At 53.5% G+C, this 24,510-nt stretch overlaps 2 protein-coding genes across 4 annotated transcripts in view; both read left to right on the top strand.

The window, feature by feature from the left end:
* The first annotated feature begins 4,407 nt into the window (after positions 1-4,407).
* Ctdsp1 (CTD small phosphatase 1) lies at positions 4,408-9,553 on the top strand. 3 transcript variants are annotated; one of them, XM_021664444.2, is made up of 7 exons: positions 4,408-4,896; positions 6,106-6,254; positions 6,658-6,762; positions 6,890-6,946; positions 7,527-7,619; positions 7,728-7,913; positions 8,009-9,553. In XM_021664444.2, the coding sequence occupies exons 1-7, from the start codon at positions 4,830-4,832 to the stop codon at positions 8,135-8,137; spliced, it is 786 nt and encodes a 261-aa protein (XP_021520119.1). In that variant the 5' UTR covers positions 4,408-4,829; the 3' UTR covers positions 8,138-9,553. The 3 variants fall into 3 exon arrangements, with proteins under 3 accessions (XP_021520119.1, XP_021520137.1, XP_021520129.1); XM_021664462.2 differs by having other exon boundaries at positions 4,414-4,896; positions 6,661-6,762; XM_021664454.2 differs by lacking the exon at positions 4,408-4,896 and adding an exon at positions 5,720-5,837.
* Positions 9,554-18,411: 8,858 nt separating this feature from the next.
* Vil1 (villin 1) overlaps positions 18,412-24,510 on the top strand; it is a 28,173-nt gene continuing 22,074 nt past the window's right edge. The window contains exons 1-2 of the mRNA XM_021626399.2: positions 18,412-18,482; positions 24,181-24,266. Of these exons, the coding sequence (XP_021482074.1) occupies positions 24,192-24,266 (75 nt within the window). The 5' untranslated portion in view covers positions 18,412-18,482; positions 24,181-24,191. The remainder of the gene's footprint in view (positions 18,483-24,180; positions 24,267-24,510) is intronic.

Here is a 24,510-nt window from a genome sequence, read left to right on the forward strand (position 1 = left end):
GGGCAAGCAGAAATCAGGTGAGAGGCGGGTGCTCTTCTAGGGCCCCAGAAGCCACCTCCGCTGGGAGGTTGAGAACCGCGTGGGAGGGGAATCCCCTCCTCCGCAGCCAGCCCCGGGCACCCTTCACCCTGTGCGTAGCTAGCACTTTGCAGACGCTCCCTAGGCAGTTTCCAGGCTCCCCTAAGTCCCTCCTCCCTACTCCTCCAGTTCCTCACACCCGAGCCTAGATCGGCCCAGAGGTGCGCGGAGGAAGGGGCGTCCACCGAGCCTTTTCCCAGGGTTGAGCCTGTGAGGGTTTCGCTGTCTGAAAGTAGCTCTGGTCACCCGGAATCCAGCTGGGTAGGGCTGCAGGCTGGGCGCTCGGATTGGGGCACTTGTTTATGAAAAGAATTTCCTTTTTCTTAAAAGGGCAACGGAAGGCGTGGGGCCCGAAAGTAGCCGGGTAGGGACAGGTCTGGCGCTACGGGGACGGCAGCCAGAGGAGGTGCCGGGGGCACCTCCCCAGCCCTTGGGGCTTGCCCCTGAACTTGACGCTGGCGAAGAAAGCGTCTCCCAGATTCCGCTTGAGTTTCTCCCAAGTGTTCCTTAACTTGCTGCACATTCTGGCGATTCACTTGGCTTTCATTGGTGTGTGTGTGTGTGTGTGTGTGTGTGTGTGTGTGTGTGTGTGTGTGTGTGTGTGTGATAGGCGTCAGGGTGTGTGTGTGTGTGTGTGTGTGTGTGTGTGTGTGTGATAGGCGTCAGGGTGTGTGTGTGTATGTGTGTGTGTGATAGGCGTCATGGAGAAGACCGGCGTGCAGGATTTGGAAGGTTAACTAGGACAAGGCTGTCAACGAGTGTGCTTGAATGCACAGCCCTCAGATGCTGTGGAATGGGGACCCAGAAGGAGGGAACGGCTGACCACACATGCGTAGTTAGGTCTAGGACTGAGGGTTGGGCGCTGAGGAGGTAGGTTGGCCCCCCACGCGACTGCACTTACCTGGCAAGGGTATAGCATATGGCCATGCACAACAGCCTGGAAGTCCAGCTGCAGGGGATGCAACACTCTTCAAGCCTGCAAAGGCACCCCAACACTCGAGACTTACACTAACCTTTACATAAAAATAAATCTTAGCCCCGGGCATCGCGGCACAATCGTTAATATCAGCGCCCTGAAGGCAGTTGCACAGAATGCTCTGTACATTCGAGGCAGGCCAGCAGAGGCTACATAAGCCACAGTAATAAATGATAATGATAGTAAACCTGGGGGCTAGTGAGATGGCCCCATAGATCGAGGGACCAGCCACCATACCTGAGGAGCAGAGTTCCATCCTGGGACCCACAGGATGGGTTCTCTAAATCCAGACATGCATTGTGGCACATTCGTGCTCACACAACAAAGAAATGAAATAGCCATCTAATTCCCCTCCCCAATCCCAAAAAGGGTTTCTCTGTGTAACCCTGGCTCTCCTGGAACGTATAGAAGAGGCTGGCCTCAAACTCAGAAATCTGCTTGCCGAGTGCTGATAATATATATTATTATTATTATTATTATTATTATTATTTTTAAGACAGGGGTGGATGGAGCCGGGTGCAGTGGCGCACACCTGTGGTCCTAGCGACTCTGGGAGGCAAAAGCAGGTGGAGCTCTGTGAGTTCAAGGCCAGCATGGTCTACAGAGCCAGTATAAGACAGCCAACGCTAGTCCGAGAAACCATATCTCAAAAAAAAAAAAAAAAAAAACAAAAAAAAAAACAAAAGATAAGGAGGGTCAGCTAAGGTGCTTCGGAGGCCTAGGGTCAGAGATAAGGTCAGGTCAAGGCCGGTGGTTTCCAGCCAGAGGTCACTCACTGCTTAGTGCTCCTCCAAAGCTGTGGAACCCCTGGTGACGTGACCCACCCCCCAAACTCAGGCCGAATTTAAGGAGGCCTAGCTTAGAATTTCCCTGAATGTGACATAGGCCCTAGTACCTCCCTGCTTCCCAGGAACCAGCTGAGGGCTTTCTACCAGGGCCTTCTGCACATGGCCGGTTCCATTCCACAAGGGGCGACCTGAGGTGCCGCAGGGAGCGCTCAGTTACCCTACAGTATCCGCCTTTTACCCTACAGTATCCGCCTTAGACCAGTTGGTTGTCATACCCACCCCTACCCGCTAGCAACTCAAACAGTATTATTTTCTTGGGGTGGGGTGCAGCCATTAAAATAATGATCACAATAGACTGTGTGGGGAAAGGCCCTCACCAACTGCAAGGGAGGACAGGAGACAGCAGGAGAGGTGGAGCCATGCCCCCCCCCCCACAAGGAGACAGAAAACAGACCTCCACCCTCCAGACTGTCCATGCAGTTCTCACCGGAACAGGGGGAGGGCTTCCTGCAGACGTGAACCCATCTGGGCTCCCTCTGTGTCCAGAAGGGACCGCCAGCTGAGGCCTGGAGGGGGGTGATAGGGTTTTGTTTGGGGGTGGCCCCTGAAGCCTGGGGTCAGTGTTCTGGGTGGCTGGGGTTAGGGAATCGAAGGCAGCCAGTCGCTGAACAGGGGGCTCATTCAACTTCGGGTCACACATTTCCTTTTGGGGACAAATAGTGCGGGGAGGGTGGGAGGTGCAGCTGAGGCAGCCCTGGTGGGCCTGGCACAGGAGAGGCGGAAGGGCCTGGGCTCGCACCTTCACTTTCCCAAGCTGGACACAAGGAGGGGAGATCCCTTGGAGGTGAAGTCCTTGGGTTGTAAGGATGGCAGCCCTGAGGCTCCCCAAGGGCAGAAGCAGGCAGGCGTCAGGGAGCAGCGCCCCACAGGCTCGGTTGTTCTGGGGCACCCAGCTGGCGCGCCAGCTGAGCCGGCCCCTGGTCCCCTCTCTACTGGGAAGTGACAGAACGCGCCCGCCCTGCCCGGCCCCAGTGCCCAAGGGAGGAAGTGGGGCGTGCCTGTCAAAGCTTGGCATCCGTATTTTTAAAATTACGACGAATGAAAGGAACTTTGTAAAGCAGGAAAAATAAAAATAAAAAATAAAAATAAACGAACCGCAGCCGCAGGGAACGCAACCGGGAGCTTCCTGCCAGAAGACCCTGTTGTGTAGACGGACATTCAGACCCTGGCTGGGCTGTGTGTCACCGCAGGGGGTTACACGTGTCTTTAAAATCTGAATAGTTGCAGTCTCGCGCCCCCAAGGGCGGGCGCTGGGACCCTCCCTCCGCGGGCGTCCCCTGGGCACTTGGGAACAGCGCCAGCCCTGGAACCGGCCCCTCTAGTAATCACAGATGGGAGCGGTGGGGTGGGGGCGGAGGGCCTCCGAACAAGGTGGCATTTCTTCTGGTTGGAAGGGATCTGGCTCTGCCAAGGACGAGGAGGCACGTTCCGAGCTGAGGGAACAGCACGTACAAGATACAAGGCCCCGAAGCAGCAGAAAGGCCCGGCCTCTGCCGGCGGTACGCTAACCTCTCGGCAGGGAGAGAGGGTTAGATTTGCCACAGAACAAGCGGTGAAGGTAGGTGCGGGAGCGGAATTCTCACATCCCGAGATGTCCTCGAGACCGCACTGATAGTTGTAGCTGGATCGAGAACGTAACTGAGCACGGGAGGGAGGGCTCAGCCGCTAAGAGAAAAGTACCGCTCCTGCAGACTACCCGAGAGAGTTGGGAGTCCAGCACCCACGCACAGCGGCCTGTAACTCCAGCGCTAGGGGATCTGACGCCCTCTTCTGGCCTCCGAAGGCTCTGGCATACAGACACACAGAAATAAAAACCGCTCTCTCTGAAATGCCATCATTTGATGAGTTTGCAGAACTGGAGCTGGCAATGAAATGTCTTTATTTTTTCCTCCGATATCCACAACGTCAGACAAAAGACCCACTGGAGGGGCGGCGGGAAGGCTTGGGGGTAGTGGTTCCCTCTGGCAAACCTGACCGCTTGAGAGTGATGCGGCCCTCAAACAGAGGAAGAAGAGAACCGCTGATCTTCGCTCGGGGAACGTGCATCCCCCTTCATACACAAATAAGTATAACTTTAAAAAAAATTTTTTTAAGATCTGGAAAGATGGCCCAGAGTCACTTGCAACTCTTTAAAGGACCGGATTTCCGTTCCAAGGGGCCGTAGAGTGGCTCAAGACCATCTATTAACTCCAGTTCCAGGGAGGAATATAACGCCCTCTTCTGGCCGCTGCGTGCATTGCCTCTACGTGGTGCACATCTTTGCAGGGCCATGCACATAAAATATGTTTAAAATAAAATTAAAAAAAAAAAAGCAAACACCCATTTTACAGAAAGTTAGCGTCATCCATTTTCCGCAGGAGCAGACGGGAGCAACTCGTGTCAGCCCCTTGGAATGCGCGGAGGTGGAGCCGCGTCGCCTTAGGGCACTCCGGGACCGGGCACTCGGGGCGGGACTCGGGCCCGGGACTCCCTGGCCTGCGGCGGCGGGTTAGCGCGGTCCTCCCTGCCACGCAGCCGCAGAGGCTCGGGGCCGCCAGCACGCCGCAGGAAGAGTGGCGACGCCCCCTGGATCTCCGCAGGAACCCGGCCCGCCTCCCAGCCCGCCGGGCCCCAGAAGTGATGAAAGCTGCGGCCGAGCCCCGGTCCCGCCGAAGCCGTTGCCCTTTTAAGGGGGAGCCTTGAAACGGCGCCCGGGTTCCATGTTTGCATCCGCCTCGCGGGGAGGAAACTCCATGTTGTAACAAAGTTTCCTCCGCGCCCCCTCCCTCCCCCTCCCCCCGAGAACCTGGCTCCCCTCCCCTCCGAAGCTCGCGGGGATCCCTCCCTCCCACCCTCCCCTCCCCCCCGCGCCCCGATTCCGGCCCGAGCCGGGGGGGAGGCCGGGCGCCGGGGCCAGAGTCCGGCCGGAGCGGAGCGCGCCGGGCCCCATGGACAGCTCGGCCGTCATTACTCAGATCAGCAAGGAGGAGGCGCGGGGCCCGCTGCGGGGCAAAGGTACGCGGGCGGCGGGAGGGGAGGACGGGGCTCGGGGCCGTCCCCGCGCCGCGGCCGCTGCCACTGCCCCGGGCGCGCGCCTCGGCCCAGCCGGAGCCCCCGCCAGTGGGGCCGAGAGAGAGTTCGAACTCCGCGAGAGTCGGAGGCGCTGGGCGGGGCCTGGCGCCACTAGAGCGCCCGGGTATTGCTTCTAGGAGGGAAACTGAGGCAGGAGGGCCAGCGACGGGCCAAGTAGGCTGGCGGTTCCCGGGCGTCGCCCCCTCCCCCAGTTTGGCGCCAATGGGACTAGAAGGTGGGGGTGAGGCCGGCCGTCCGGCCGCCCGCTGAGGCTCCGCCCCCTCCAGGCTGAGGTCTGGAAAGGGTGCGGAGGTGACAGCGGGCTGGGGAGCCTGGCAGGTATCTCCCGCCAACACACAACCACGTTCCCAACAAACTTGGGCGTCACGCCTGGAGGTGCGGGCTGCACCCCCGGAGGCAGAGAGCCGCTGGCCTTGCTGGACACACTTGGCGAGCCCTGTGTCCGGCTGGGCGCGCGCGACACCCCGGCTGCAGCAGGCAGGCCAGGCCCCTGGGGCTGGCCTGCGTGGGGGAGCCAGCCCCCTCCCCTGCGGACTCCCAAGATTGGGAAGTCACCCGGGATTTGTCCATTTGTCCATCGTCCAGCCCTAGCTTCTTCGGGGACTGGAGGCAGAGAGGATTAGAAAAAGGCGGCGTGGTGGCTGGGGAGGGGAAGGGGGTCTGTCATTTAGGCCGTGGCCTCTGAGAAGTCTAAGGTTGAGGCAGGGCGGGGTGGAGGAGGCGGGGCCGACAGGCCCGGGACACTGGCCTCTGGGCCTAGGCTCAGTGAGGACTTTGGACCCACTGGGTAGACAGAATGGAGGGAGAGTGGGAGTGGACGATGGGGCCCCGAGCCCTGACGTTCCTGAGCAGGGGCTGCTCAGGTAAGGTGTGGGGTCAGGTGATGGACGACCAACCGTGAGAAAAACCCGTCCCTCCTTCAGGCCACCTACTCCTCGACAGTTGGCCACACTAGGTTTCCTCAGGTCGTGGAGCCGAGTGGCCCGTGGTGCACTTCCGGTGGGGCCAGAGCCACCCTGGTGTGGCCGCTGATGGAGGGAGAAAGCTCACCTTCCCTGTGCTGAAGGGACTGAGACCCGGGTGCATGCAGCCTCCGCGGGCAGGCGCGCCCACCTTCCCTTCTTGCTGCAGGTGACCAGAAGTCAGCAGTTTCCCAGAAGCCCCGGAGTCGGGGCATCCTCCACTCGCTCTTCTGCTGTGTCTGCCGAGATGATGGGGAGGCCCTGCCCGCCCACAGTGGGGCTCCCCTGCTGGTGGAAGAAAATGGCGCCATCCCCAAGGTGTGTGATGGTCAGGCGGGAGCCCCAGCTGCACCCGGGCCTAGATGGCCAAGTGAACTTGTCAGAAGCGGGTAGAGGCGGCCCTCTGCTGTCACGCCTGCAGACCCTGAGATGTGCAGACAAGCAGAGTACCTGCCCACTGAGTCCCGCCCTTTTCCAGTCCCCCCCCCCTACAAACACCATCCTGCCCACAGCTGTGGTTGGCCTGAGATCAGTATATCCCATTATAGACCGGAGCTTTCCGAGGGGAGGAAGAAGGACCCCTGGAGCCTAACCCTCGCTTACAGTTGGCAAGACCAGAGCTGGGGAGGGGGTGGAAGGTCAGGTTGGGTCCTCGGTTAGAGATCTGGGGAGAGAAGCTCCGTGTGGGAGGCGCCCCACCCAGCCCAGCCCCTCCCCGCAGCAGACCCCAGTCCAGTACCTGCTTCCCGAGGCCAAGGCCCAGGACTCGGACAAGATCTGCGTGGTCATCGACCTGGACGAGACCCTGGTGCACAGCTCCTTCAAGGTGGGCCCTGCCCAGCAGCCTACAGTCTCCGAGGGGGCCTGCCCCAGCCAGGGAGGGAGGTCTCCACTAGATTGGCAATCCTGGGACACCCATCCCACCAGCTCTAGCAATCCTTCTCTCCTCACAGCCAGTGAACAACGCTGATTTTATCATCCCGGTGGAGATCGATGGAGTGGTTCACCAGGTGAGGGTCAGGAGGGAGGTGGGGGCCGGGATGGGCGCCCGTGCTCTACGCCCGGGTACCTCCCACCAATCTGGAGGGAGCCCCACGTGGAACTCTGATAGATGGGGAACCCCCAAAGCTCAAAGAGGGTGCCAGACCCCCAGACCTGCAGAGTGGGCTCCTTCTGGCCTTTGTCTTGGGGAGCCCTCTTTCCCCTCATGCTCCCACTGCCCGGGACCCAGTTCAAGTAATTCAGGATAGGTTGTGGTGCTGGCCAGCCTGTTCTCCATTACTTGGCTCGGGGGCCGGTGCCCTGCGGCTTTGGGGTGAGAGGGCTAACCTGGGCTATCCTGCGTTGGGATAAAATCCATACGGGAAAGGGACTGGGGATGGATTAGTGACTGCCTCTAGGGGAGGTAGGACCTCCTCCTTAGGAAGGGGGGCGGTTGGGGGCAACTCGCAGGCCTCGGGGAGCCCATGGACATGGATCGTGGGCCCGGCCTCCCTGGCCTCCCCTGCCTCCTCCACTGTGCCCGTCCTATTCCTGTTTGTCACCGCCAAGCCTGTGGGCCAGCGGCTCCCTCACTGGCTCATTCCCCAGGTCTATGTGCTGAAGCGGCCCCACGTAGATGAGTTCCTACAGCGAATGGGTGAGCTCTTTGAGTGTGTGCTGTTCACTGCCAGCCTTGCCAAGGTGAGCCCTTCCCCTGGGGCCTGGGGGCCACCATGCCCTCCCACCCACCTTCAACCCGCAACCACGGGCATTTCCTCAACTCCGGGGTGACTTCCCTCCTACCCCCAGTATGCAGACCCTGTGGCTGATCTGCTGGACAAGTGGGGAGCCTTCCGCGCCCGGCTGTTTCGAGAATCGTGTGTCTTCCATCGGGGGAACTACGTAAAGGACCTGAGCAGGCTGGGCCGAGACCTGCGGAGGGTGCTCATTTTAGACAACTCCCCCGCCTCCTATGTCTTCCATCCAGACAATGCCGTGAGTACCTGAGAGACTCGGGGGGGTCCGGTAACTTCCTGTTACCTGTGCCCCCTGAGAGAGCTGCCCTCCCCACTTTCCTGCCATCTCCCCAGGTACCAGTGGCCTCGTGGTTCGACAACATGAGCGACACCGAGCTACAGGATCTCCTGCCCTTCTTCGAGCAACTCAGCCGTGTGGATGACGTCTACTCAGTCCTCAGGCAGCCTAGGCCTGGGAGCTAGTGAGGTGTCCTGGGGCCAGGACCTGCCCCTCACCAAGGCCCACGCCTCTTCCCAGTAGACTGCGGGCACCCGCCTGTGCCGTTAAACAAAACTCACGGGCTGTGCCACACTCGTGGCCCTGGGGAAGAGGGCGTCTCCTCGTGTTGCATGGAGGACAGTGAGCCCTTGGGCCCCTGAGTCAGTGCCTTCGACCTTCTCCCCCTCTTCTCAGGGGACCCGGGAGGGGGGCCCTGCCTGCTGCTCTCCCCTTCAGTCTCCTCTTCTCCACGATGCCATGTTTCTCTGCTGCCAAATTGGGCCTCTCAGCCCCAGGTGTGCTTTGGGGGGTAGGGGCAGGGTTTTTGCTGCCCCGTGCCTGGACACCAAGTGCCTTGCATACAACCAACCCTCTTTGCTGATCAGCTTTTCCCAGATCTAGGCTGACCTGAGGGGAACCTGCCTCTCCCCTACCCCTCCTCGCTCCTGGGTTGATGGTGCCCCACCAGTTTCTACGTGGGTGGGAGAGGAAGAAAGTCTATTACCACTTGTAAAAGAGCTGGGGAACCTTCCTTAGGGCACACCCCCAGTCCAGCTTGTCCAAGGCTGGTGGCTGCTCCCTGTATCATTTAAACCCCAAATCTCCCCCAAAGCCCTGGGGCTTGGCAGGACTTCCCCCCCCCCCCCGTGGAGCCGTATAAATATGTACATGTGTATATAGATTTTTTTAAGGGAAGGAGAGAGAAAAGGGTGGGAGTAAACACTCCTCCCTCTCCCCTTCCCTGGGCCCAGAAATTGGGGGGATGGGGGAGGGAAAGGATTTTTACATTTTTAAAACTATTTTCTGAATGGAACAAGCTGGGCTGAGGGGTCAGGCCCGGCCTTCTGTCTGTCTCAGCCCTTTTACTATTCATTCAAAAAACATTTATTGAGTGTCTTCTGTGCCCAGCAGTGAGCTAGTCCCACCACGCTGAGTGGGAGGGGGTTCTCTGCCTCATCCTTGGTGCCTCATCTCCGGAAACCCCAGTCTTCACCAGTGCCTTCGCCGGAGTATCTTCAGGAGGTGGGGTTCGGGAGGTCTCCAAACCTTACTAAGCAGGCCCACTCTCCCGTGCCAACTCACCCAACCCCCTCCACTTCCCCCCTGCAGCCTCCTCCATGGCCCCCTGCTGGCTGGGGGCAGCTCCCAGGTCACTCTGTCAACTCTGACTTCTTTTCCTCAAGCCCCTTCCCATACCTGCTGAGTCTGGAGTTCAAGCCTTCGGGCTCTCCCCAGGATATGAGGGTTAAGTGGACCCGCAAACAAGTGCCAAGGGAGTTGGTGAAGGGAGAGAGGAAATGGGTGGCCTGGATCCGATGACCTTCCCGATTAAGTGCCTTCTCTGTGACCCAGCACCTCAGTGTGATCAGAACTAAAGAGAAATGCTAGACCCCCTCCTATTCTGTCTCTGTGGTTTTTGGGGAGGGGACCTGAAGTACGTGGAAGTCTCGCACCTGTGAGAGCCCTGTGACTACTTCAGAATCCTGCTGGGCAGGAGGAAGTCGGTCAAGAGGGACTGCCTGGGCACTCGGAGTCTGATAGATCTGCGTCCGATTGCCAGATGAAAACAAACAAACTAACTCCCACCTGTAGTCCTCTGACCTCACATGCACCGTGGCACCGGCTCTCCCCACCCCCATTTATACACGCACTCTACATAAATATAAAAATACACAAAACCCACGGAGCCCCCACCGCTGGAATGCGGGACGGGGCGGGGAGGGGCGGGGCCTGCCCGGGGCAGGGCGGGAGACGGAAGGCTGGGCAGACGTGGGCCGCCCCCAGCCGACAGCCTTCCGGGCATTGGGGCCAGCAAGGAGGAGGCTGGGAGGGGCGGGCGCCGGGGCGCCGGGAGGCCTCCTGCGGGCATTGGCCATGCCGTGGCCACGCCCCGGGCCCCGATCCGGCCTCCTGACGGCGCTGGCCACGCCCCTCCGGCCAAATTCGTCTTCCGCGAACCCCGCCTGGGCGGGGCAGGAAGTGCCAGGCCGAAGTTGTGGCTTGCCGCTAGGGGCCCCCCCAGTCCTTGCGGACCCCGGGTTTACAAGCCCGGCACTCCCCGACCTAGCGAACCCCGGGTCTGGGAAGATGGGAGCTTGCCGTCTCCACCCTTCCTCTGAAAGTGAAAGCACCTCTGGAGCTTCAGACGACCCCTCCACACAGAGTGGAGGAGGGGGCATGCACCTCCAAACTGTTGGTTCCTGCCCCCTAACTCCACCTCCCCAGGCTCTCCCTTCCTCACGCCACCAAGAATTTAGCCCTCAGCCTCCTTTCGCTTCAGGTGTGACTCTGTGTGTGTGTGTGTGTGTGTGTGTGTGTGTGTGGCGGGATGGAAGAGGGCCGCTAGCAAAAGGTTTGAAACCGTCCTTATCACATTCTGTCTACCCAGAGCCGAGAAACTCCCACCTGAGACGAAGCCTACCCCCTCTACCCCCGAATCAGCTCTGGTCTGGAGCTGCGTGGACCAGGAGAGCCTTTTGCAAGATTTATACCCTCCCTGCCCCTGGCCTCCACTCGTCCTTAGCCAGGCTCAGGCTTGGCTTCCTGCTCTGTATGCAAACAGTGGTCTCCTCGGATTTGCATCCCTGAGGCTTCACAAGTAGAGCACCAGCTTCCTCTGAGACACCCACAGTCAAACTCTCCTAACCCGCTTCCACACGCCCTCTGCCCACGCAGAATTAAACTCAACCACAGTTGTGGGTACTTCCTTGTCAGCACCAGCCAGCGTCAGGCTGCGCTTCTGCTCTCAAGGAACTCAGTGTAAGCGACGTTAGTTCCTGGAGCTGGAGACATGGCTCAGCAATTAAGAGAGCACTGGCTGCTCTTTCAGAGAATCTAGGTCCCTTTTCCAGCAACCGACTGGTGACTCAGAACCATATATAACTCTAGTCCCAAGAGATCCAATGCCCTCTTCTGGTCTCCGAGGGCACTGCAGGCATGTGGTTCACAGCCATACATGCAGACAGAAGACATAAAATAAAAATAAAGAAGAAAAATGCCACTAATTCCGGAGTGATAGAGAGATACATAGTATCTTTTAAGTATGAGTATTCTTTCTCTAGGATCAGCTGACACAACTGAACATCGTTAATGAATGTTTCTTTGGTGTTAGTTACCCTAGAGAGACCTCTGAGTTTAAGTCCCCCAGGGGCCCAGTGGGAATATTTTTGGAATTAAAGCCTGATTAATTAATTAAAAAAAAAAGCCTGAAAACAAGAAAAAGGAAGTTTAGTCATGGCGAGTGCAGGTGTGAATGCAACCAGTAATTTAAAGGATAAGGTAAAAGAAGAGTTTCAGTTTCTGTAGCAGAGTGACTTGGCCTTTGATCATTGTTAGAATCCTAACGAGCAGGGGCTACTGCTCTAGTATAGCTCACTAGTAGAGAACTTCCCTAGCATGCCTGAAGCCTGGAATTTAATCCCCAGAACTGTTCTGAAAAAAAAAAAAAAAATCTGGTGGTAAATGAGATTCATGAATGACTGTTTCCGTGGTCCTTTTCCTCCACAGTGAGGTAATGTTATCTATCCGACTGTTGACTCGAGTCTCCGGACCCTCCAGGCACCCTGGAGAGCTGTTTTTGGTTTGACTGCTCTGTGTTTGGAGTGCTGGGAACTGAACTAAGGCCCTCATCTATGCTAGGTCAGTGTTCTACCACTGAGAGCCACACTCCAGCCCCAGTCCAGACATGAGGACAAACAGGAGTACAGGCACTGCACAGAAAAGGAGACCCAGTAGTAGCGAGTACTGAGGTCTCAGAACTTAGGGTAAGTACGATGGGTGAGTAAACTTGGAAAAAGCTCCTTAGCTGACTGTGTCATGGGTAAGTGAATAAATGAGGGAGAGAGAGAGAGAGAGAGAATTTATTGTTGTTGTTTTGAGAGAGGATCTTGTGAAGTCCAAGAGGTCCTGCTGCCTTGCCTTCCAACTCCTAAGAGAACAAGCTTATATCACCAAAGTCAGAAATTTAGAGGCTTTCTCACCACAGAGTACAAAACGCTGTTTAGTTCAATCAAGACTGTCACTATAAGCAAGATACACAAAGGAGCCTAGAGAGATGGCTCCGGTGTTTAACACTGCTTCCTGCTCTGCTAGGGACCCGAGTTCAGTTCCCACATTAGCAGTTCACAACCACCTCTAACTCCAGCTCCAGGAAAGCAAACATGCCCCTCATGAATAAACACAATAATAACGATAATAAATCCTTCCAACAATAACGATTTAAGCAAGGTTGGCGGTGGAGATGCACACCTCTATAACCCCTCACAGGAGGATAGCTAGTTGGAGGCCGGGCTGGGCTGTATAGAAAAGCCCAGCCTCAGCATAATAAAAAGCAAAAAGATTTAAGCAAGAGGCACCGGGCGGGCTTGCTTTGCCTGTTTGTCTTGCCAACAAGGTCGTATAGTTTCCCAATACCTGGTGCCAATTTAACCTATAGGGTCATGATTCCACTAAGGAGAGGATAAACTTGCCTAGTCAAATGACATGCCGGGTGAAATGAGGATGACTTCGGAGCCAAGCACTTGCTGCAACACACGCAAGGCAGAACGAACAAAAAGTTTACAGTGTCATTTTGAGGTCTCTCCACGAATAAAACAGGGCATTTCTGGAGAAAAAATTGTCCAAATGGGCAGGGAGACCACGGCAGCCAAAATGATACTAAGGGGGCTCTGGAGCTTTCATCAAATCAGCAATAACGAGGCAGAGACTTCTTGCTGGGCAGTGCCAGCTGCAGGCTAGAGACCATCGAGATGTTCCCAAGGACAGTCTGAAGACACTGGGACTTGGAAGTGTGATCCCTGAACATCGTCAAGGCTTCCAGATACGAATTTTTGTTTGTTTATTTGTTCGAGGCAGGGTCCCATGCCACCCAGGCTGGCCTCAGACTTGATGTATGGGGTGAGGATAACCCTGGCCGTCTGAGCCTCCGGCTTCCACCTCCCACGTGCTGGGATCCCAGGTGTATTCCACACAGGAAAGAGTTCTGGTTGCAAACCATCACCTTTGCGTATCGGGATACCTTCATCCGGGTAGTTATCATCCAGCATAGGCATGTGTCTCGGTTCCACCTTCCTAGAGAAAGCTCAAAATGTAGTTAGTGCCATCAAGCACAAGCCCTGTCAACAGCTGCTCACCGAAGCTGTCCTAGAATCCACTCTGTAGACCAAGTTGGCCTCAGACTCAGAGATCCACCTTCGTCTGCCCCCAAGTGCTAGGATTAAAAAGCATGCGTCACCACATCTGGCTTATTTTTGTATTTCCAGTTTGTTTTCACTCATTTACTTAGTAGACAGGTCTCATGTAGCCCAGGCTAGTCTCACACTCACTGTGTAACTAAGGATGATCTTGAACTCCCGATCCTCCTGTCTCCCTGTCTTCAGTAATGGGATCACAAGCCAATGCCACTAAGCTGGGTTTATGGGGTGCTAGGGCACCAACAGGACCTTCACGTATTTTAGGCAAGCACTTTATCAACGGCACCACACTGCCAACTCCTTTTTTAAAAAATTCATTTATTCTTTTTTTTTTTTCGGGGGGGGGGCTTGGTATGTATCCCTGGCTGATCTGACACTTAATACGTAACTCAGGCCAACCTTGAATTCACGGCACTATACCCCAGCCTTCCAAGGCCCTGGAATTACAAGCATGGACCATCATGTCCAGTGAAAGCCTCCCCCCCAACACACACACTTTAATAGGTATACAGGACAACTGAGGGACCACGAAGATCCCATAAGTGTGAGAGGGGTGTGAAGACACCTGTCGACTGTACTTTGGAAACTGAGACAGACGGGTGTAGACACACCTGTCAACGGCACGTCGGAGCCTAAATCAGGGGTAGGAAGACAGAAGGTCCTGCTGGGAGAACAGAGCCACAGCCTGGACTGGGGCGATGGCAGACGGAAGAGGCAGGGAGGGAGGCAGGATGGATGAGGGAAGAGATAAGATGAACGAACGGGGCAGGAAGTGTGGCTGATGTGCCTCTGCTCGGGAAGTGACTCTGCAACTTTAGAGACACAACCAGCGAAGATACCTCTACCTGTGCCTGGTTCAGAGCAGATACTCTTATTTGCCTGATACTCTTATTTCTCTCTCTGCAGGAAAGAGACACTCAATACAGCGTGGCCGGCAGTAGTATAAAATGGCAAAGCCTTGGAGCACGAGCTAACAACATCAGAGAAGACATGTTTCTAAATTAATTAATTAATTAAGCGTGTGCGCTCACGTGCGCACGTGTAGTTCGGAGGACACCTCCCGAGAGTCCTCTCCCACCAGGTAAGTTTTAGGGTTTGAACTCAGGTCCTTGGGTTTGGCGACAAAGCCTTTATCCACGGAGTCATCTCACCAGTCATGGTCTGGGTTTTTTGTTTGTTTTTGAGACAGGGTTTCTCTGTGTAGCCTTGGCTGTCCTGGACTGACTTTGTAGCTCCACCTGCCTCTGCCTCCCTGAGTGCTGGGACTACAGGCAGGTACCGCCATGTCTGGCTTACAACCCAACTTTGAACTTTTGATTTTCTAGCCTCCATCACCCACACACGTATTACGGGTGTGCTCCACCACAACAGACTGAAATTTTGTTTTGTTTTGTTGTTTTACAGTATAGATCACTTTTTTCGTGTTTTTCCTGTGGGTGAAATGTATAATATTTGTACTACTGATTACATCATTGTTTACAATAGCTCAAGTGTTTAAAATAGTTCAGGCATTTATTCTAAGCACTTGAAGCAAGCCGGGTGTGGTGGCGCACGCCTATGGCCCCAGCGCTTGGATTATAGTATATTATCCGGCAGGCAGGTCTCTATGAGGTCGAAGCCAGCCTGGTCCACACAGAGAGTTCCAAGACGGCCAAGGCTGTTACACAGAGAAACCCTGTCTCAACCCTGTCCCGCCCCCCTCCCCCCCAAAAAAAACAACCAAAGAACTAAAAACAACAAACACTTGAAACAACCTGTGCTGACCAATAGAAAATTGGTTAAGTAGACCTTGGTGTAGCTACACCAGAGAATTCCATTCCGTCCTGAAGAACAAGCTGAATCATGACGCCCTGCTAACCTCCCTTCCCCAGTAAATACTCTTTTGTTCTTTACATTTAGCAAAAAGAACAGCTCTGAGAGAGGGGTTGGTTCACCAAGCTCTGTGTTTAATCATCAGTCCTGCAACTTTTTTAAAAAACATTAATTACAAAATGACAATTGCTAAAGAAGTAGTGAGTGAGAAATCAGAGGTTTTGTGTGTTAGTATCAAACCATGGTAACTAGCTACTTCTAGTTGTTGTGGTGGGCCTATTGATTCTTTGTTTTTTGAGAGGAGGCCTCCCATGTTACCCAGGCTGGCCTTGCGCTCCACCAATCCCCCTGTCTCAGCTGGCTGAGCAGCTGGGAGTACCGGAGTGCACTATGGATCCTAGGGTGATTCCTAGCTGAGAATGGGAAACCAGATGCCTTAGGGTAGGATTCAAACTTCACCTGGCCTGATGATACACGCCTTTAATCCCAGCACTTGGGAGGTAGAGGCAGAACTCTGTGAGTTCAAGGCCAGCATGAGTCCAGGACAGCCAGGGCTACACAGAGAAACCCTGTCTCGAAAAACCAACAAAAGAAAACAGAAAAACTTCTTGTGGCTTAAGCTGGAATAACTTGACACTGAGTGTCCTCTGATGCAATTCAGTGCTGTCACCTTTGACCATGTGCTGAAAGAATGAATGACTCATACAAGGAGGTAGATCCACCTGCCTCTGCCTCCCTGAGTGCTGGGACTACAGGCAGGTACCGCCATGTCTGGCTTACAACCCAACTTTGAACTTTTGATCGGTATCAGTATCCCCAGGAAACTTGCTGGCAACGAAGAACCTCTGGCCCCACCCCAGACCTACTGGATTGGTATCTCACCTTTTGAAGATTCCCCTGTGATCCTTAATAATGGTTTCCTTCAGGGAAGGCAGGCCTCTGAAATATTTCTGAAGAAAGTGGAATCTGCTTCAGGCATTAAGAAATGGTAGGAGAAGAAACAAAATAACCTAATGCCTAAAATTCAATGTTGTTTTGTTGATATTGTTGTGGTGACAGGATCTCATACAGCCCAAGCTGGCCTTGAACTCACTGTGCCACTGAGAATGGCCTTGAATCTCTAATTTTTTTTTGCTTTCACTTCCCAAGTACTAAGATAATAAGCAAGTATCACCACACCCAATATAAGGGCAGAACTTTTTGGTTTTTTGTTTTGTTTTGTTTTTTAAGCAAACTGGCATATGTTCTCTATTTGGCAGGGCCCAAATTTCGGCAGGGAAATGGTGACACACGGCTTTAATCCCAGCATTCAGTAAGCAGAGGCAGGTGGATCTCTGTGAGTTCGAAGCCAGCCTGGTCTACAGAGAGAGTTCCAGGACAGCCAGGACTCTGTCTCATAAAAAGGAAATAAATAAATTAATAATAATAATACCACAAGGAAAATTGGGGCCCGTCCTATAAGATGATTCTCTTGATCCAGGTAAGCTAATGTCCTTGGGCGATGGAAGGGACTTCTCTAGATTAATAAATGCTGAAGAGACAAGACAGTTTGCTTGTTCTAGATTTGACTCCATTGAAAAAGGCTGATAAGGCCCTTGTGCAGCTAATCACGGAACTGGACTGTGGACTGAAGAGATGTAGAGTAAATACCGACCAGTGTAGGCGCCCAGGTATGAACGTGACGTTCGAACCACAGAGCAGAAAGCTTCCCTCGTCTGTGGTGAACTCTGGCTGCAGAATAACGATATTTAATGAAACCTATTTTCAAATCCAAATACACATGGACATTATGCTGACTCCTCAGTCCCCAGCTGGATGTCACACTTGTTCCTGCTTTTCAGTCTGGTTGACATTTATCATAAACAAGGAAATTAGAGACTTATGTGTTTGGGTATTGGCTGTTGAATCCGGGGCTTTTCACATTTCGAGCAAATAGCTTACTAGTGAGCTGCATCTCTAATGCTTTGAAATCGATTTGTCTTATAGTATGTATTTTGTGTGTCTGAGGTAGAAGTGTTTTGCCTGGGAAATGAGTGTGTTGATAAAAAGCATCCATACACGTGTTGATAGAAAATGATGTATGCTTACAGTAGATATGTGCAACACACACACTGGAGATGCTTCCAAATAGGTTATGAGCACTGAGTCATGGGTGATTATCCATCCCGGAGTTTTTTCTTTCCATTTTACTTTCGACTGAGTGGACATACACTCCTTTTCATTCACAAGAAAGGGCGCTACATTATTTCAAAACAAAACAGCACCTGCAGTATGTTTACTTTCCTTACTGGCTATGGCCCTTATGAGCCACACATGCGCGCCTGTGTGCTGTGTGTATGTGTGTGTGTGTGTGTGTGTGTGTGTGTATGTGTGTGCCGTGGAGAGGGTGTGGAGTTCGGAGGAGCACGCATACACACACACACACACACACACACACACACACACACACACACACTTTCAGTTTCCAGAGCTTTTGGAAAGATCAAGGGAGGGCTGCCCTCATCCTACCCTCTTCATCTCAACCTCCTAAAAGACCAAGATTCCAAGAAGTCGTCCAGGCAGCAGAGGCAGGGAGAGGGAAGCAAGCCATTGTTTCTAGTTTATGTTCAAGTGAGACCTGCAGCAGAGGGCAGAGAGGCAGATCCCCAGGTCCAGGGCAGGGAGGTGGAGGCCCTTCGCTCCTGGGAGAGGGCAGCAGAGCAGAGTTCAAAGGCTCTGGTTTATGACAACTCATAAAAGTGGAAGTTGTGGCTCAGAAAGGGGGAGGACAAGTATTTGTGCCCACTGAGCGAGGGTCATGCTGAGTAGAAGCTATAGGTGCCAGGGGTTCTACCTGTCCCAGGGGAACCTCAACTGTAAACCCTGGCTTTGTGTGCCTGAGTCCCAGCTGCAAGACCCCAGCAGTCCTGGCCCGCCCCCACCACCACCCATGCCATCTCTCTAGGGCAGGAAGTGAACAGCTGGGTTCCCTTCTTGGTCCAGGCAACTGTGGCCTGTCCCTGGTAGGGGTTGTCCACCTGCAGGGAGAGCCCAGGTCCTAGGCGGAAGTGCATCCCATCCCTAGAGCTCTGGAGCCAAGGGCGGGGCACACACCAGCTCTGGCTGTCAGGCGTTGCTGGGCTCTAGGTTCCCAGGGACCTGGGCACCAACCTCCCCACCCCCTCATCCATTCTCTCTCTCTCTCTCTCTCTCTGGGGCCCTATCTTCCCTTATATGGTGAAGGAAGTTCCTAGGAGGGGGGGGTGAGGACAAAGGTCGCTCTTCTGCAGCCAGCTTGCCACAACTTCCTAAGATCTCCCAGGTGGTGGCTGCCTCCTCCAGACAGGTAAGGCAGTTGTGTGGGAATACATGGTGAGCACAGGTGGTTGGAAGGGATAGGGTCCTTCCTTCTCCCTGGCAGCTCGGGCTGTCTGTTGCACGTTGATGCAGGTTTGGGGATGAGGTAAGGCATTCTGAGGTTCTGGAAGGAGCAAGAAGCCAGCCGGCTGTCTTGGGCCTTCAGTGAAGGAAGTTCACAGGCTCCTTTCCTGTAACTCACCCTCACTTCAAGGTGGGTGTCATCCGTGTAGACTGCCTGGGACTTAGGTGGATCCGGGGGGCTCAGATTTCTAGAATAAAAATCAGGGCAGTCCTGAGAAATGCTGGGATCAGCTGATTTCTTTGACTATATTCGTTCATTCTCTCTCTGCTCTTCTCATTTCTTTGTCCATTTCTTCCTTGTCTGAAGTGGTTTCTTTCTTCGTGTCACTATTCCCCCGATACTCTTGGGACCTCAGGTCCTCAGCTCATGCATTCTGGGATGTAAGCTGCAGCCACCAGCAATCCAGTGTTTGAAACCACAGGGAGAGGAGAGGCAGGAGCTGGTGGCTTCAGAGCCCTGGAGATGTTCAGAGCTGTCAGGCCTGGACATCACCCCTGGTCTAGAAGTTACCCCTCTGTTTCCCCAGTCACCGTAGTCTATTTTATCAGAGCTGGGAATGAAAGCCAAGCCTGCCCAGAATTTTGGGACTTACTCTGTCCAAGGTCGTCTGCTCAGGGATCTTCCTGTCACTTGGAAGTTGGGAATATCTGCTTCTGATGCGCTCCTGGGCCCTGGGTAACAGGAGGAGACTGACCTAAGCCATGGTGTTACCACATTCCTGTCCAGTTAAGAGCTGCACATTGGGAACTAAGACCCATGGCACCACCCCAGTGGTCCCTAAAGTTGTACCCCAGGAACAACAGGATATAGACAGGAAAGGATGGGCAGCTGGAGATAACAAGACCCTAAATCTCCCTAAGGCCCAATCAGGTCCTCCTTCCCTTTTCTAGTTCAGCATTTGTGTGCTCATTGTGCACCTACTATGGGCTATGAGCTGGCGGCTACAAGCATATATGATGCATGTGTGTACTTTCGACAACTTCGGAGCCTGCAGCAGGAGGATTGCTATTTGAGGCCAGGCTGGGCTATAGAGTGGAAAGGAAGGAAGGAAGGAAGGAAGGAAGGAAGGAAGGAAGGAAGGAAGAAAGAAAAGAAAGAAAGAAAGAAGGAACCGAACTACTACCATCAAAAAAAATTTCTCCTGAGCCGGGCATGGTTGTGCATACCTTTAATCCCAACACTCCGTGAGGCAGAAGCAGGCGGATCTCTGTGAGTTCGAGGCCAGCCTGATCTACAAAGCACGTCTAGGACAGTCAAGGCTACACAGAGAAACCCTGTCTCGAAAAACAAAACGAAAAAACCCTCCTGTCTAAATGGTGGAGCTTGGGGGACTTTAGACTTATAAATAGGCCTTTTCATCACTGTGTGGTCAGGGATGAGAAAGGTTTCAGTGTGAGACATAGTGGGGCCCTGAGAAAGGACTCCTTGCCAGCCTAAGAATTCTGGGAAGGCTTCCTGGAGGAAGCGTATCCTGATTGAGTCTGGAAGAGCGTGAAAGAAGTGGGAGAGCAGAGATAGGTGCAGTCTTAGGGATCAGGGCAACAGTCAGGCTGCTATACTAAAAGGCAGAGTGCTGGAGAGAGGGTGAGAAGAATGTAGGTGGACAGACTGTTGGGACAGAAGGGCAGGAGGGGAGGCATCCAAGATTCTACAGACATAGCTGACTCTTGTTCTCTGGGTGAAGAGTGTCCTCCCAGAGCTAGGGCTGTAGAAGGGTGGGGATCAGGGGTGAGCCAGTGAGTTCAATCGAGGAACATATCCTCCTCCCCAGGGTCCTTGCTGGCAGGTTGAGAGATGAGGGCTCTCCAGCCCTCCCTGAAGTTTAGGGGAGACAGGAGAGCTGAGGGGGTCCTTCTGGATTCAGGGAGAGCTGTCTGCTCTGACCAACGTGGGCAGGAGCAAAAGCGGCTGGAGGTGCCCATGAGTTGGACCCGGCTACCTCTCAGAACCAGCTACCCTCACTTGTCCCTAAGAAGTCTGTCCCCTTCTCTGTTTAGGCTGTTGAGGCAGAAGGTAGGGGGCCTCCAATCTCACTTTTCTTCAGAGAGAGGCAGCAAGCCTTTATCCCCTCCCTGATGGGCAGTAAATACCCCTGTGTCTAACAGTAGTTCATTTTGCTGCCAATTTGCTCCAGGACAGTCCATCTGGTAGACCTCTGCTCCTAGCTCACCAAGCTATAGCCCATATTCGTCACCTACAGGGTACGGAAGAGAGTCCTAGAGAAAGGGTTACAGGAACAAAGATGCCTAGATTAAGACAGAATATTGTCCTTTGTACCCAAATCGTTCTTGCTGAATCAAGAGGTGTGTGTGGTATGTGTATGTATTTGTGTGTGTGTGTGTGTGTGTGTAAAACCCTTCAAGCTAAGGAATATCTGATATTAAGAGACCATCAACAGGGGAGTTAGGCCCATGGGGCTTCTGCAACCACAGCAAGCTACCCAAGATGAACTGGTGGCCTGGATCACCAAGGGGTGGGCTGATCAGAGTGGGCAGAACACCTTAAGATAAGCCACCTGGCAGGGCTCAGAAGAGGGAGTTTACAAGAAGTAAAGGCCACGGCATTTATTGTCCAAGACGTGACTCAAAGTCAAAGTGCGTGCAAGGAGAGATTAGCTGGAGAGATGGGGCTGTCAGTGCGGGACACTCCACCTTGCACGTCTTAGTCACTAGGCCAAGGAGCAGTCACAGAGCTTGACCGACCCTTACTCCGCTTGGGTCAGGCACGTGGAGAATGGGTGGCTTCTATCCTGGTGGGGAGGGTTGAGAATAACCAAACGCAAGTGATCCTCACTGTCGCTCACACCAGGATTCCTGGATTTCAAAGGACTGGGGCCTCATCTCTGGTGGAAATACAGTATCCAAGCCCTAAGGCCCATTCTGGTCTAATTAAGTCAGAACCCCTAGGGATGCAGGCTCCGAGCTTGGGAGCAGCAGTATTTTTAAAAAGCTCCCAGGCGACTCGGATCAGCAGCTGGGACAAACGCAGCTACAGGTCCAAACAGAAAGAGGCAAAGCCAGGGCAAGCTTGGAAAGAGGAGGCCTCTGCCGGCCCAGCGGACGGAGGGTGGTTGGCAAAGGTGGCATGTTTTCTCTGCCTGTCATCTCTCCACCCAAAACCTTCCCTTTCTCCTTACTCTCTCCCTCCCTGCTTTCCTTCGCTCATTCATTCACCCAACCGAGAGCTGGTATTGTACGAAATGCTGGAGATTTAATTAGTCACTTTTTGGAAATTAGCTTGATTGACTGCATACGTATGTGGGCACGTGCTACCACAGCACGCACCTGTGGCAGCCAAAGAACAAGTTTTGGGTGTTGCTCCTCTCTTTCCGCCCTGTGGGTTCTGGGGCTTGAACTCAAGTTACCAGGCTGGTGGCAAGTGTCTTTTCCCACTGAGCCGTTTTACTGACACCCAATTGTTAGACAGCACCTTATGTAGCCCAAGCTTCAAGCAACGTAGCCAAGGGTGACCTTTAACTCCTGATCCTGCTGCCTCCACCTGAGCGCTAGGATTACAGGCGTTTGGCACCACACCCAATTTAATGCAGGGGATTTAGTACTGAGCAAGCAAAAAAAAAAAAAAAAGGTCCCTGCCCTTGTGGGGGACACCTGAGCATGGGGGTGCATACCTTTAACCCCAACCAGTCTGGGGGTGGAGCTCTGAGCTCTGGGCAACCATCACAAGCGATTGAAGGATGTTGGTGGGGCTGGTGTATTCCTATGGTAAAGTGCTCGAAAGGTGGATTGTATGTCTGTCTGTCTATCCATCTATGGTATAGCCCAGGCCGTTTTGACACTACATTTTCCTATCTCTGTTTCAGCCCTTTCTCCCATCCCCCCCACCCCGTGCTGGATTGACAGGTGTTCATCGCCACACCCATTCTGTCCTATTTATTATTTATTTAGGAGCTGGGGGTGGGACTCCAAGTCTCATGAACGTTAAACAGGCCCTCTGCTACAGAGCTACAGCCCCCGCCCCCGTTTTGTCCAGGTGATCCTGTGGTATTTAACCCATTCACAGGGCTCTCTGCAGCTCCCTCTGCTCTCCAGTTCCAGCACTTTCTTGTCATCCCAGTGGGCCACTCTGTGCTCACTAGTGCCCTGCTCCCCCTCACCAGACCTAATACCCACAGCCTCTGACCCCACAGATTTGCCTGTCTGAATAGTCCATGTAAATGGGATGTTTTAATATGCATTCTTTTATGACTGGCTCCTTTCTCTTAGCACAGTTTGTGTTGGGGCATGTGCCATTTCTATACTCCATCTTCTGGCTCTCTGTTTCATTTCCTGATGGAAATTTGTGGCCCCAACTCCCTGCCCCCCCTCAAACCCCACACTTTTTTTTTTTTTTTTTGAGATGGTGTCTCTTGGTGTAGTCTTGGCTGTCCTGAGATGTAGACCAGGCTATGATTTCACTTTTGATACTACTGTGAACGGAGCGCCTATGAACTTCAAAGAGACAACTTTCTTTTCCTTTTCCTTTTTTGTGTGTGCATGTGTGTGCCTGTGTTCACACGTGTGTAACGAACTGATGTGTCATTCCTCAGGTACCATCCATCTTTTAAAATCTTAATATTATATTATACTATATTATATTAGTGTGTGTGTGTGTGTGTGTGTGTGTGTGTGTGAATGTGTGTCTGTCTGCCACCACCTTTTTTTTCCCAAACAGGGTTACCCACTAAAAACCACCAAGTCAGCTAGGCTGGTTAGCCAGGGAGACACAGGGGTAGGCTGGTCTCCTCCTCCATGGTGGGATTACAAGCATACACCACAGCTGAGTGTGGTGATGCACACCTCTAATCCCAGCACTCAGGAGGCAGTCAGATCTCTGTGAGTTCAAGGCCAGCCTGATCTACAAAGGGAGTCCAGGACAGCCAGGACTACACAGAGAAACCCTGTCCAAAAAAAAAAGCGCACACCACTGCATGAAGCTCTTTTGTTTGTTTTCTTGAGACAGGGTTTCTCTGTATTCTTGGCTGACCTGGATTTGCTTTGCAGACCAGACTGTCCTGGAACTCACAAAGATCTGCCTGCCTCTGCCTCCCCCAAGTGTGCTTGAAGCTTTTTAACATGAACCCTGAGGATAGGGCAAGCACTTTACCAACCGAAGGATCTCCCTGGCTATTTTTGTGTTTGGTTTGGTTTGGTTTGGTTTGGTTTGGTTTTCTTTGCATAAGATCAGGCTTAGTGGTGCATAGCTGCAACCTAAAAGAATGAGTTCAAGGCCAGCCTAGGTTATCTGAGGCCTTATCTCAAGAAGCCTACAGAGGGGGAAAATTGAAGCTAAAGAAGAGTATTAAAGCTGAGTGTGGTAGCACACAGGATAGCCTGGGCTACATAGCAAGACCTTGTTTCAAAAACATGGAGGGAGGGGTCTTTTAAGTGCCAGGCTATTGTAATAGGTACTAAGGGAACCAATGAAGGCATTCAAATGGGAGAGGATCAGGGTCAAAGCTGGTGGGAAGACTGGAAACTGAACTCTAGTTGTCAAGATCCCTAGTAGGGAGCCAGCTTCTCTTCCTGCTCTAGGCCTCAAGCCTGTGGCCTCCACCTGAGACTCCTATCTCAAGGCCATGGCTTTCCCATGCCTTCTCCTCTAGGCTCATCCACCATGACCAAACTGACTACCCAGGTCAAAAGTTCTCTCAACATCACCACTCCAGGGATACAGATATGGAGGATCGAGGTGAGTTCCGACCGGAGGGGGGTTCTGGGATTCAGGAGGGTGGATGAAGCCTGACATTGCCCTGGCTCCTCTGGTTGTGCCCTGCACACTGCTGGTACCATCTGTAGCCAGCTCCAGCTCCACCCCTGCTCCCTCCCTGACCTCTTTTCGACATTTCATCCTCATCTACCTTTAGCCTTCCTCTACTCCCTCATGCCTACTGGCCCTGTCTTTCTCTGCTATTTCTTCTCTGACTTCCACTACT

Source organism: Meriones unguiculatus, chromosome 15, assembly GCF_030254825.1.
Source record: "Meriones unguiculatus strain TT.TT164.6M chromosome 15, Bangor_MerUng_6.1, whole genome shotgun sequence".
In the NCBI taxonomy this organism is placed as follows: Eukaryota; Metazoa; Chordata; class Mammalia; order Rodentia; family Muridae; genus Meriones; species Meriones unguiculatus.

Excerpts from the sequence above, each read along its gene's own strand:
- Ctdsp1 (XM_021664444.2), top strand. The coding sequence starts at position 4,830 with ATGGACAGCTCGGCCGTCATTACTCAGATCAGCAAGGAGGAGGCGCGG. Across the intron at positions 4,897-6,105 it reads GGGCCCGCTGCGGGGCAAAG|GTGACCAGAAGTCAGCAGTT; the intron begins GTACGCGGGCGG and ends TTCTTGCTGCAG. Across the intron at positions 6,947-7,526 it reads TCGATGGAGTGGTTCACCAG|GTCTATGTGCTGAAGCGGCC; the intron begins GTGAGGGTCAGG and ends CTCATTCCCCAG.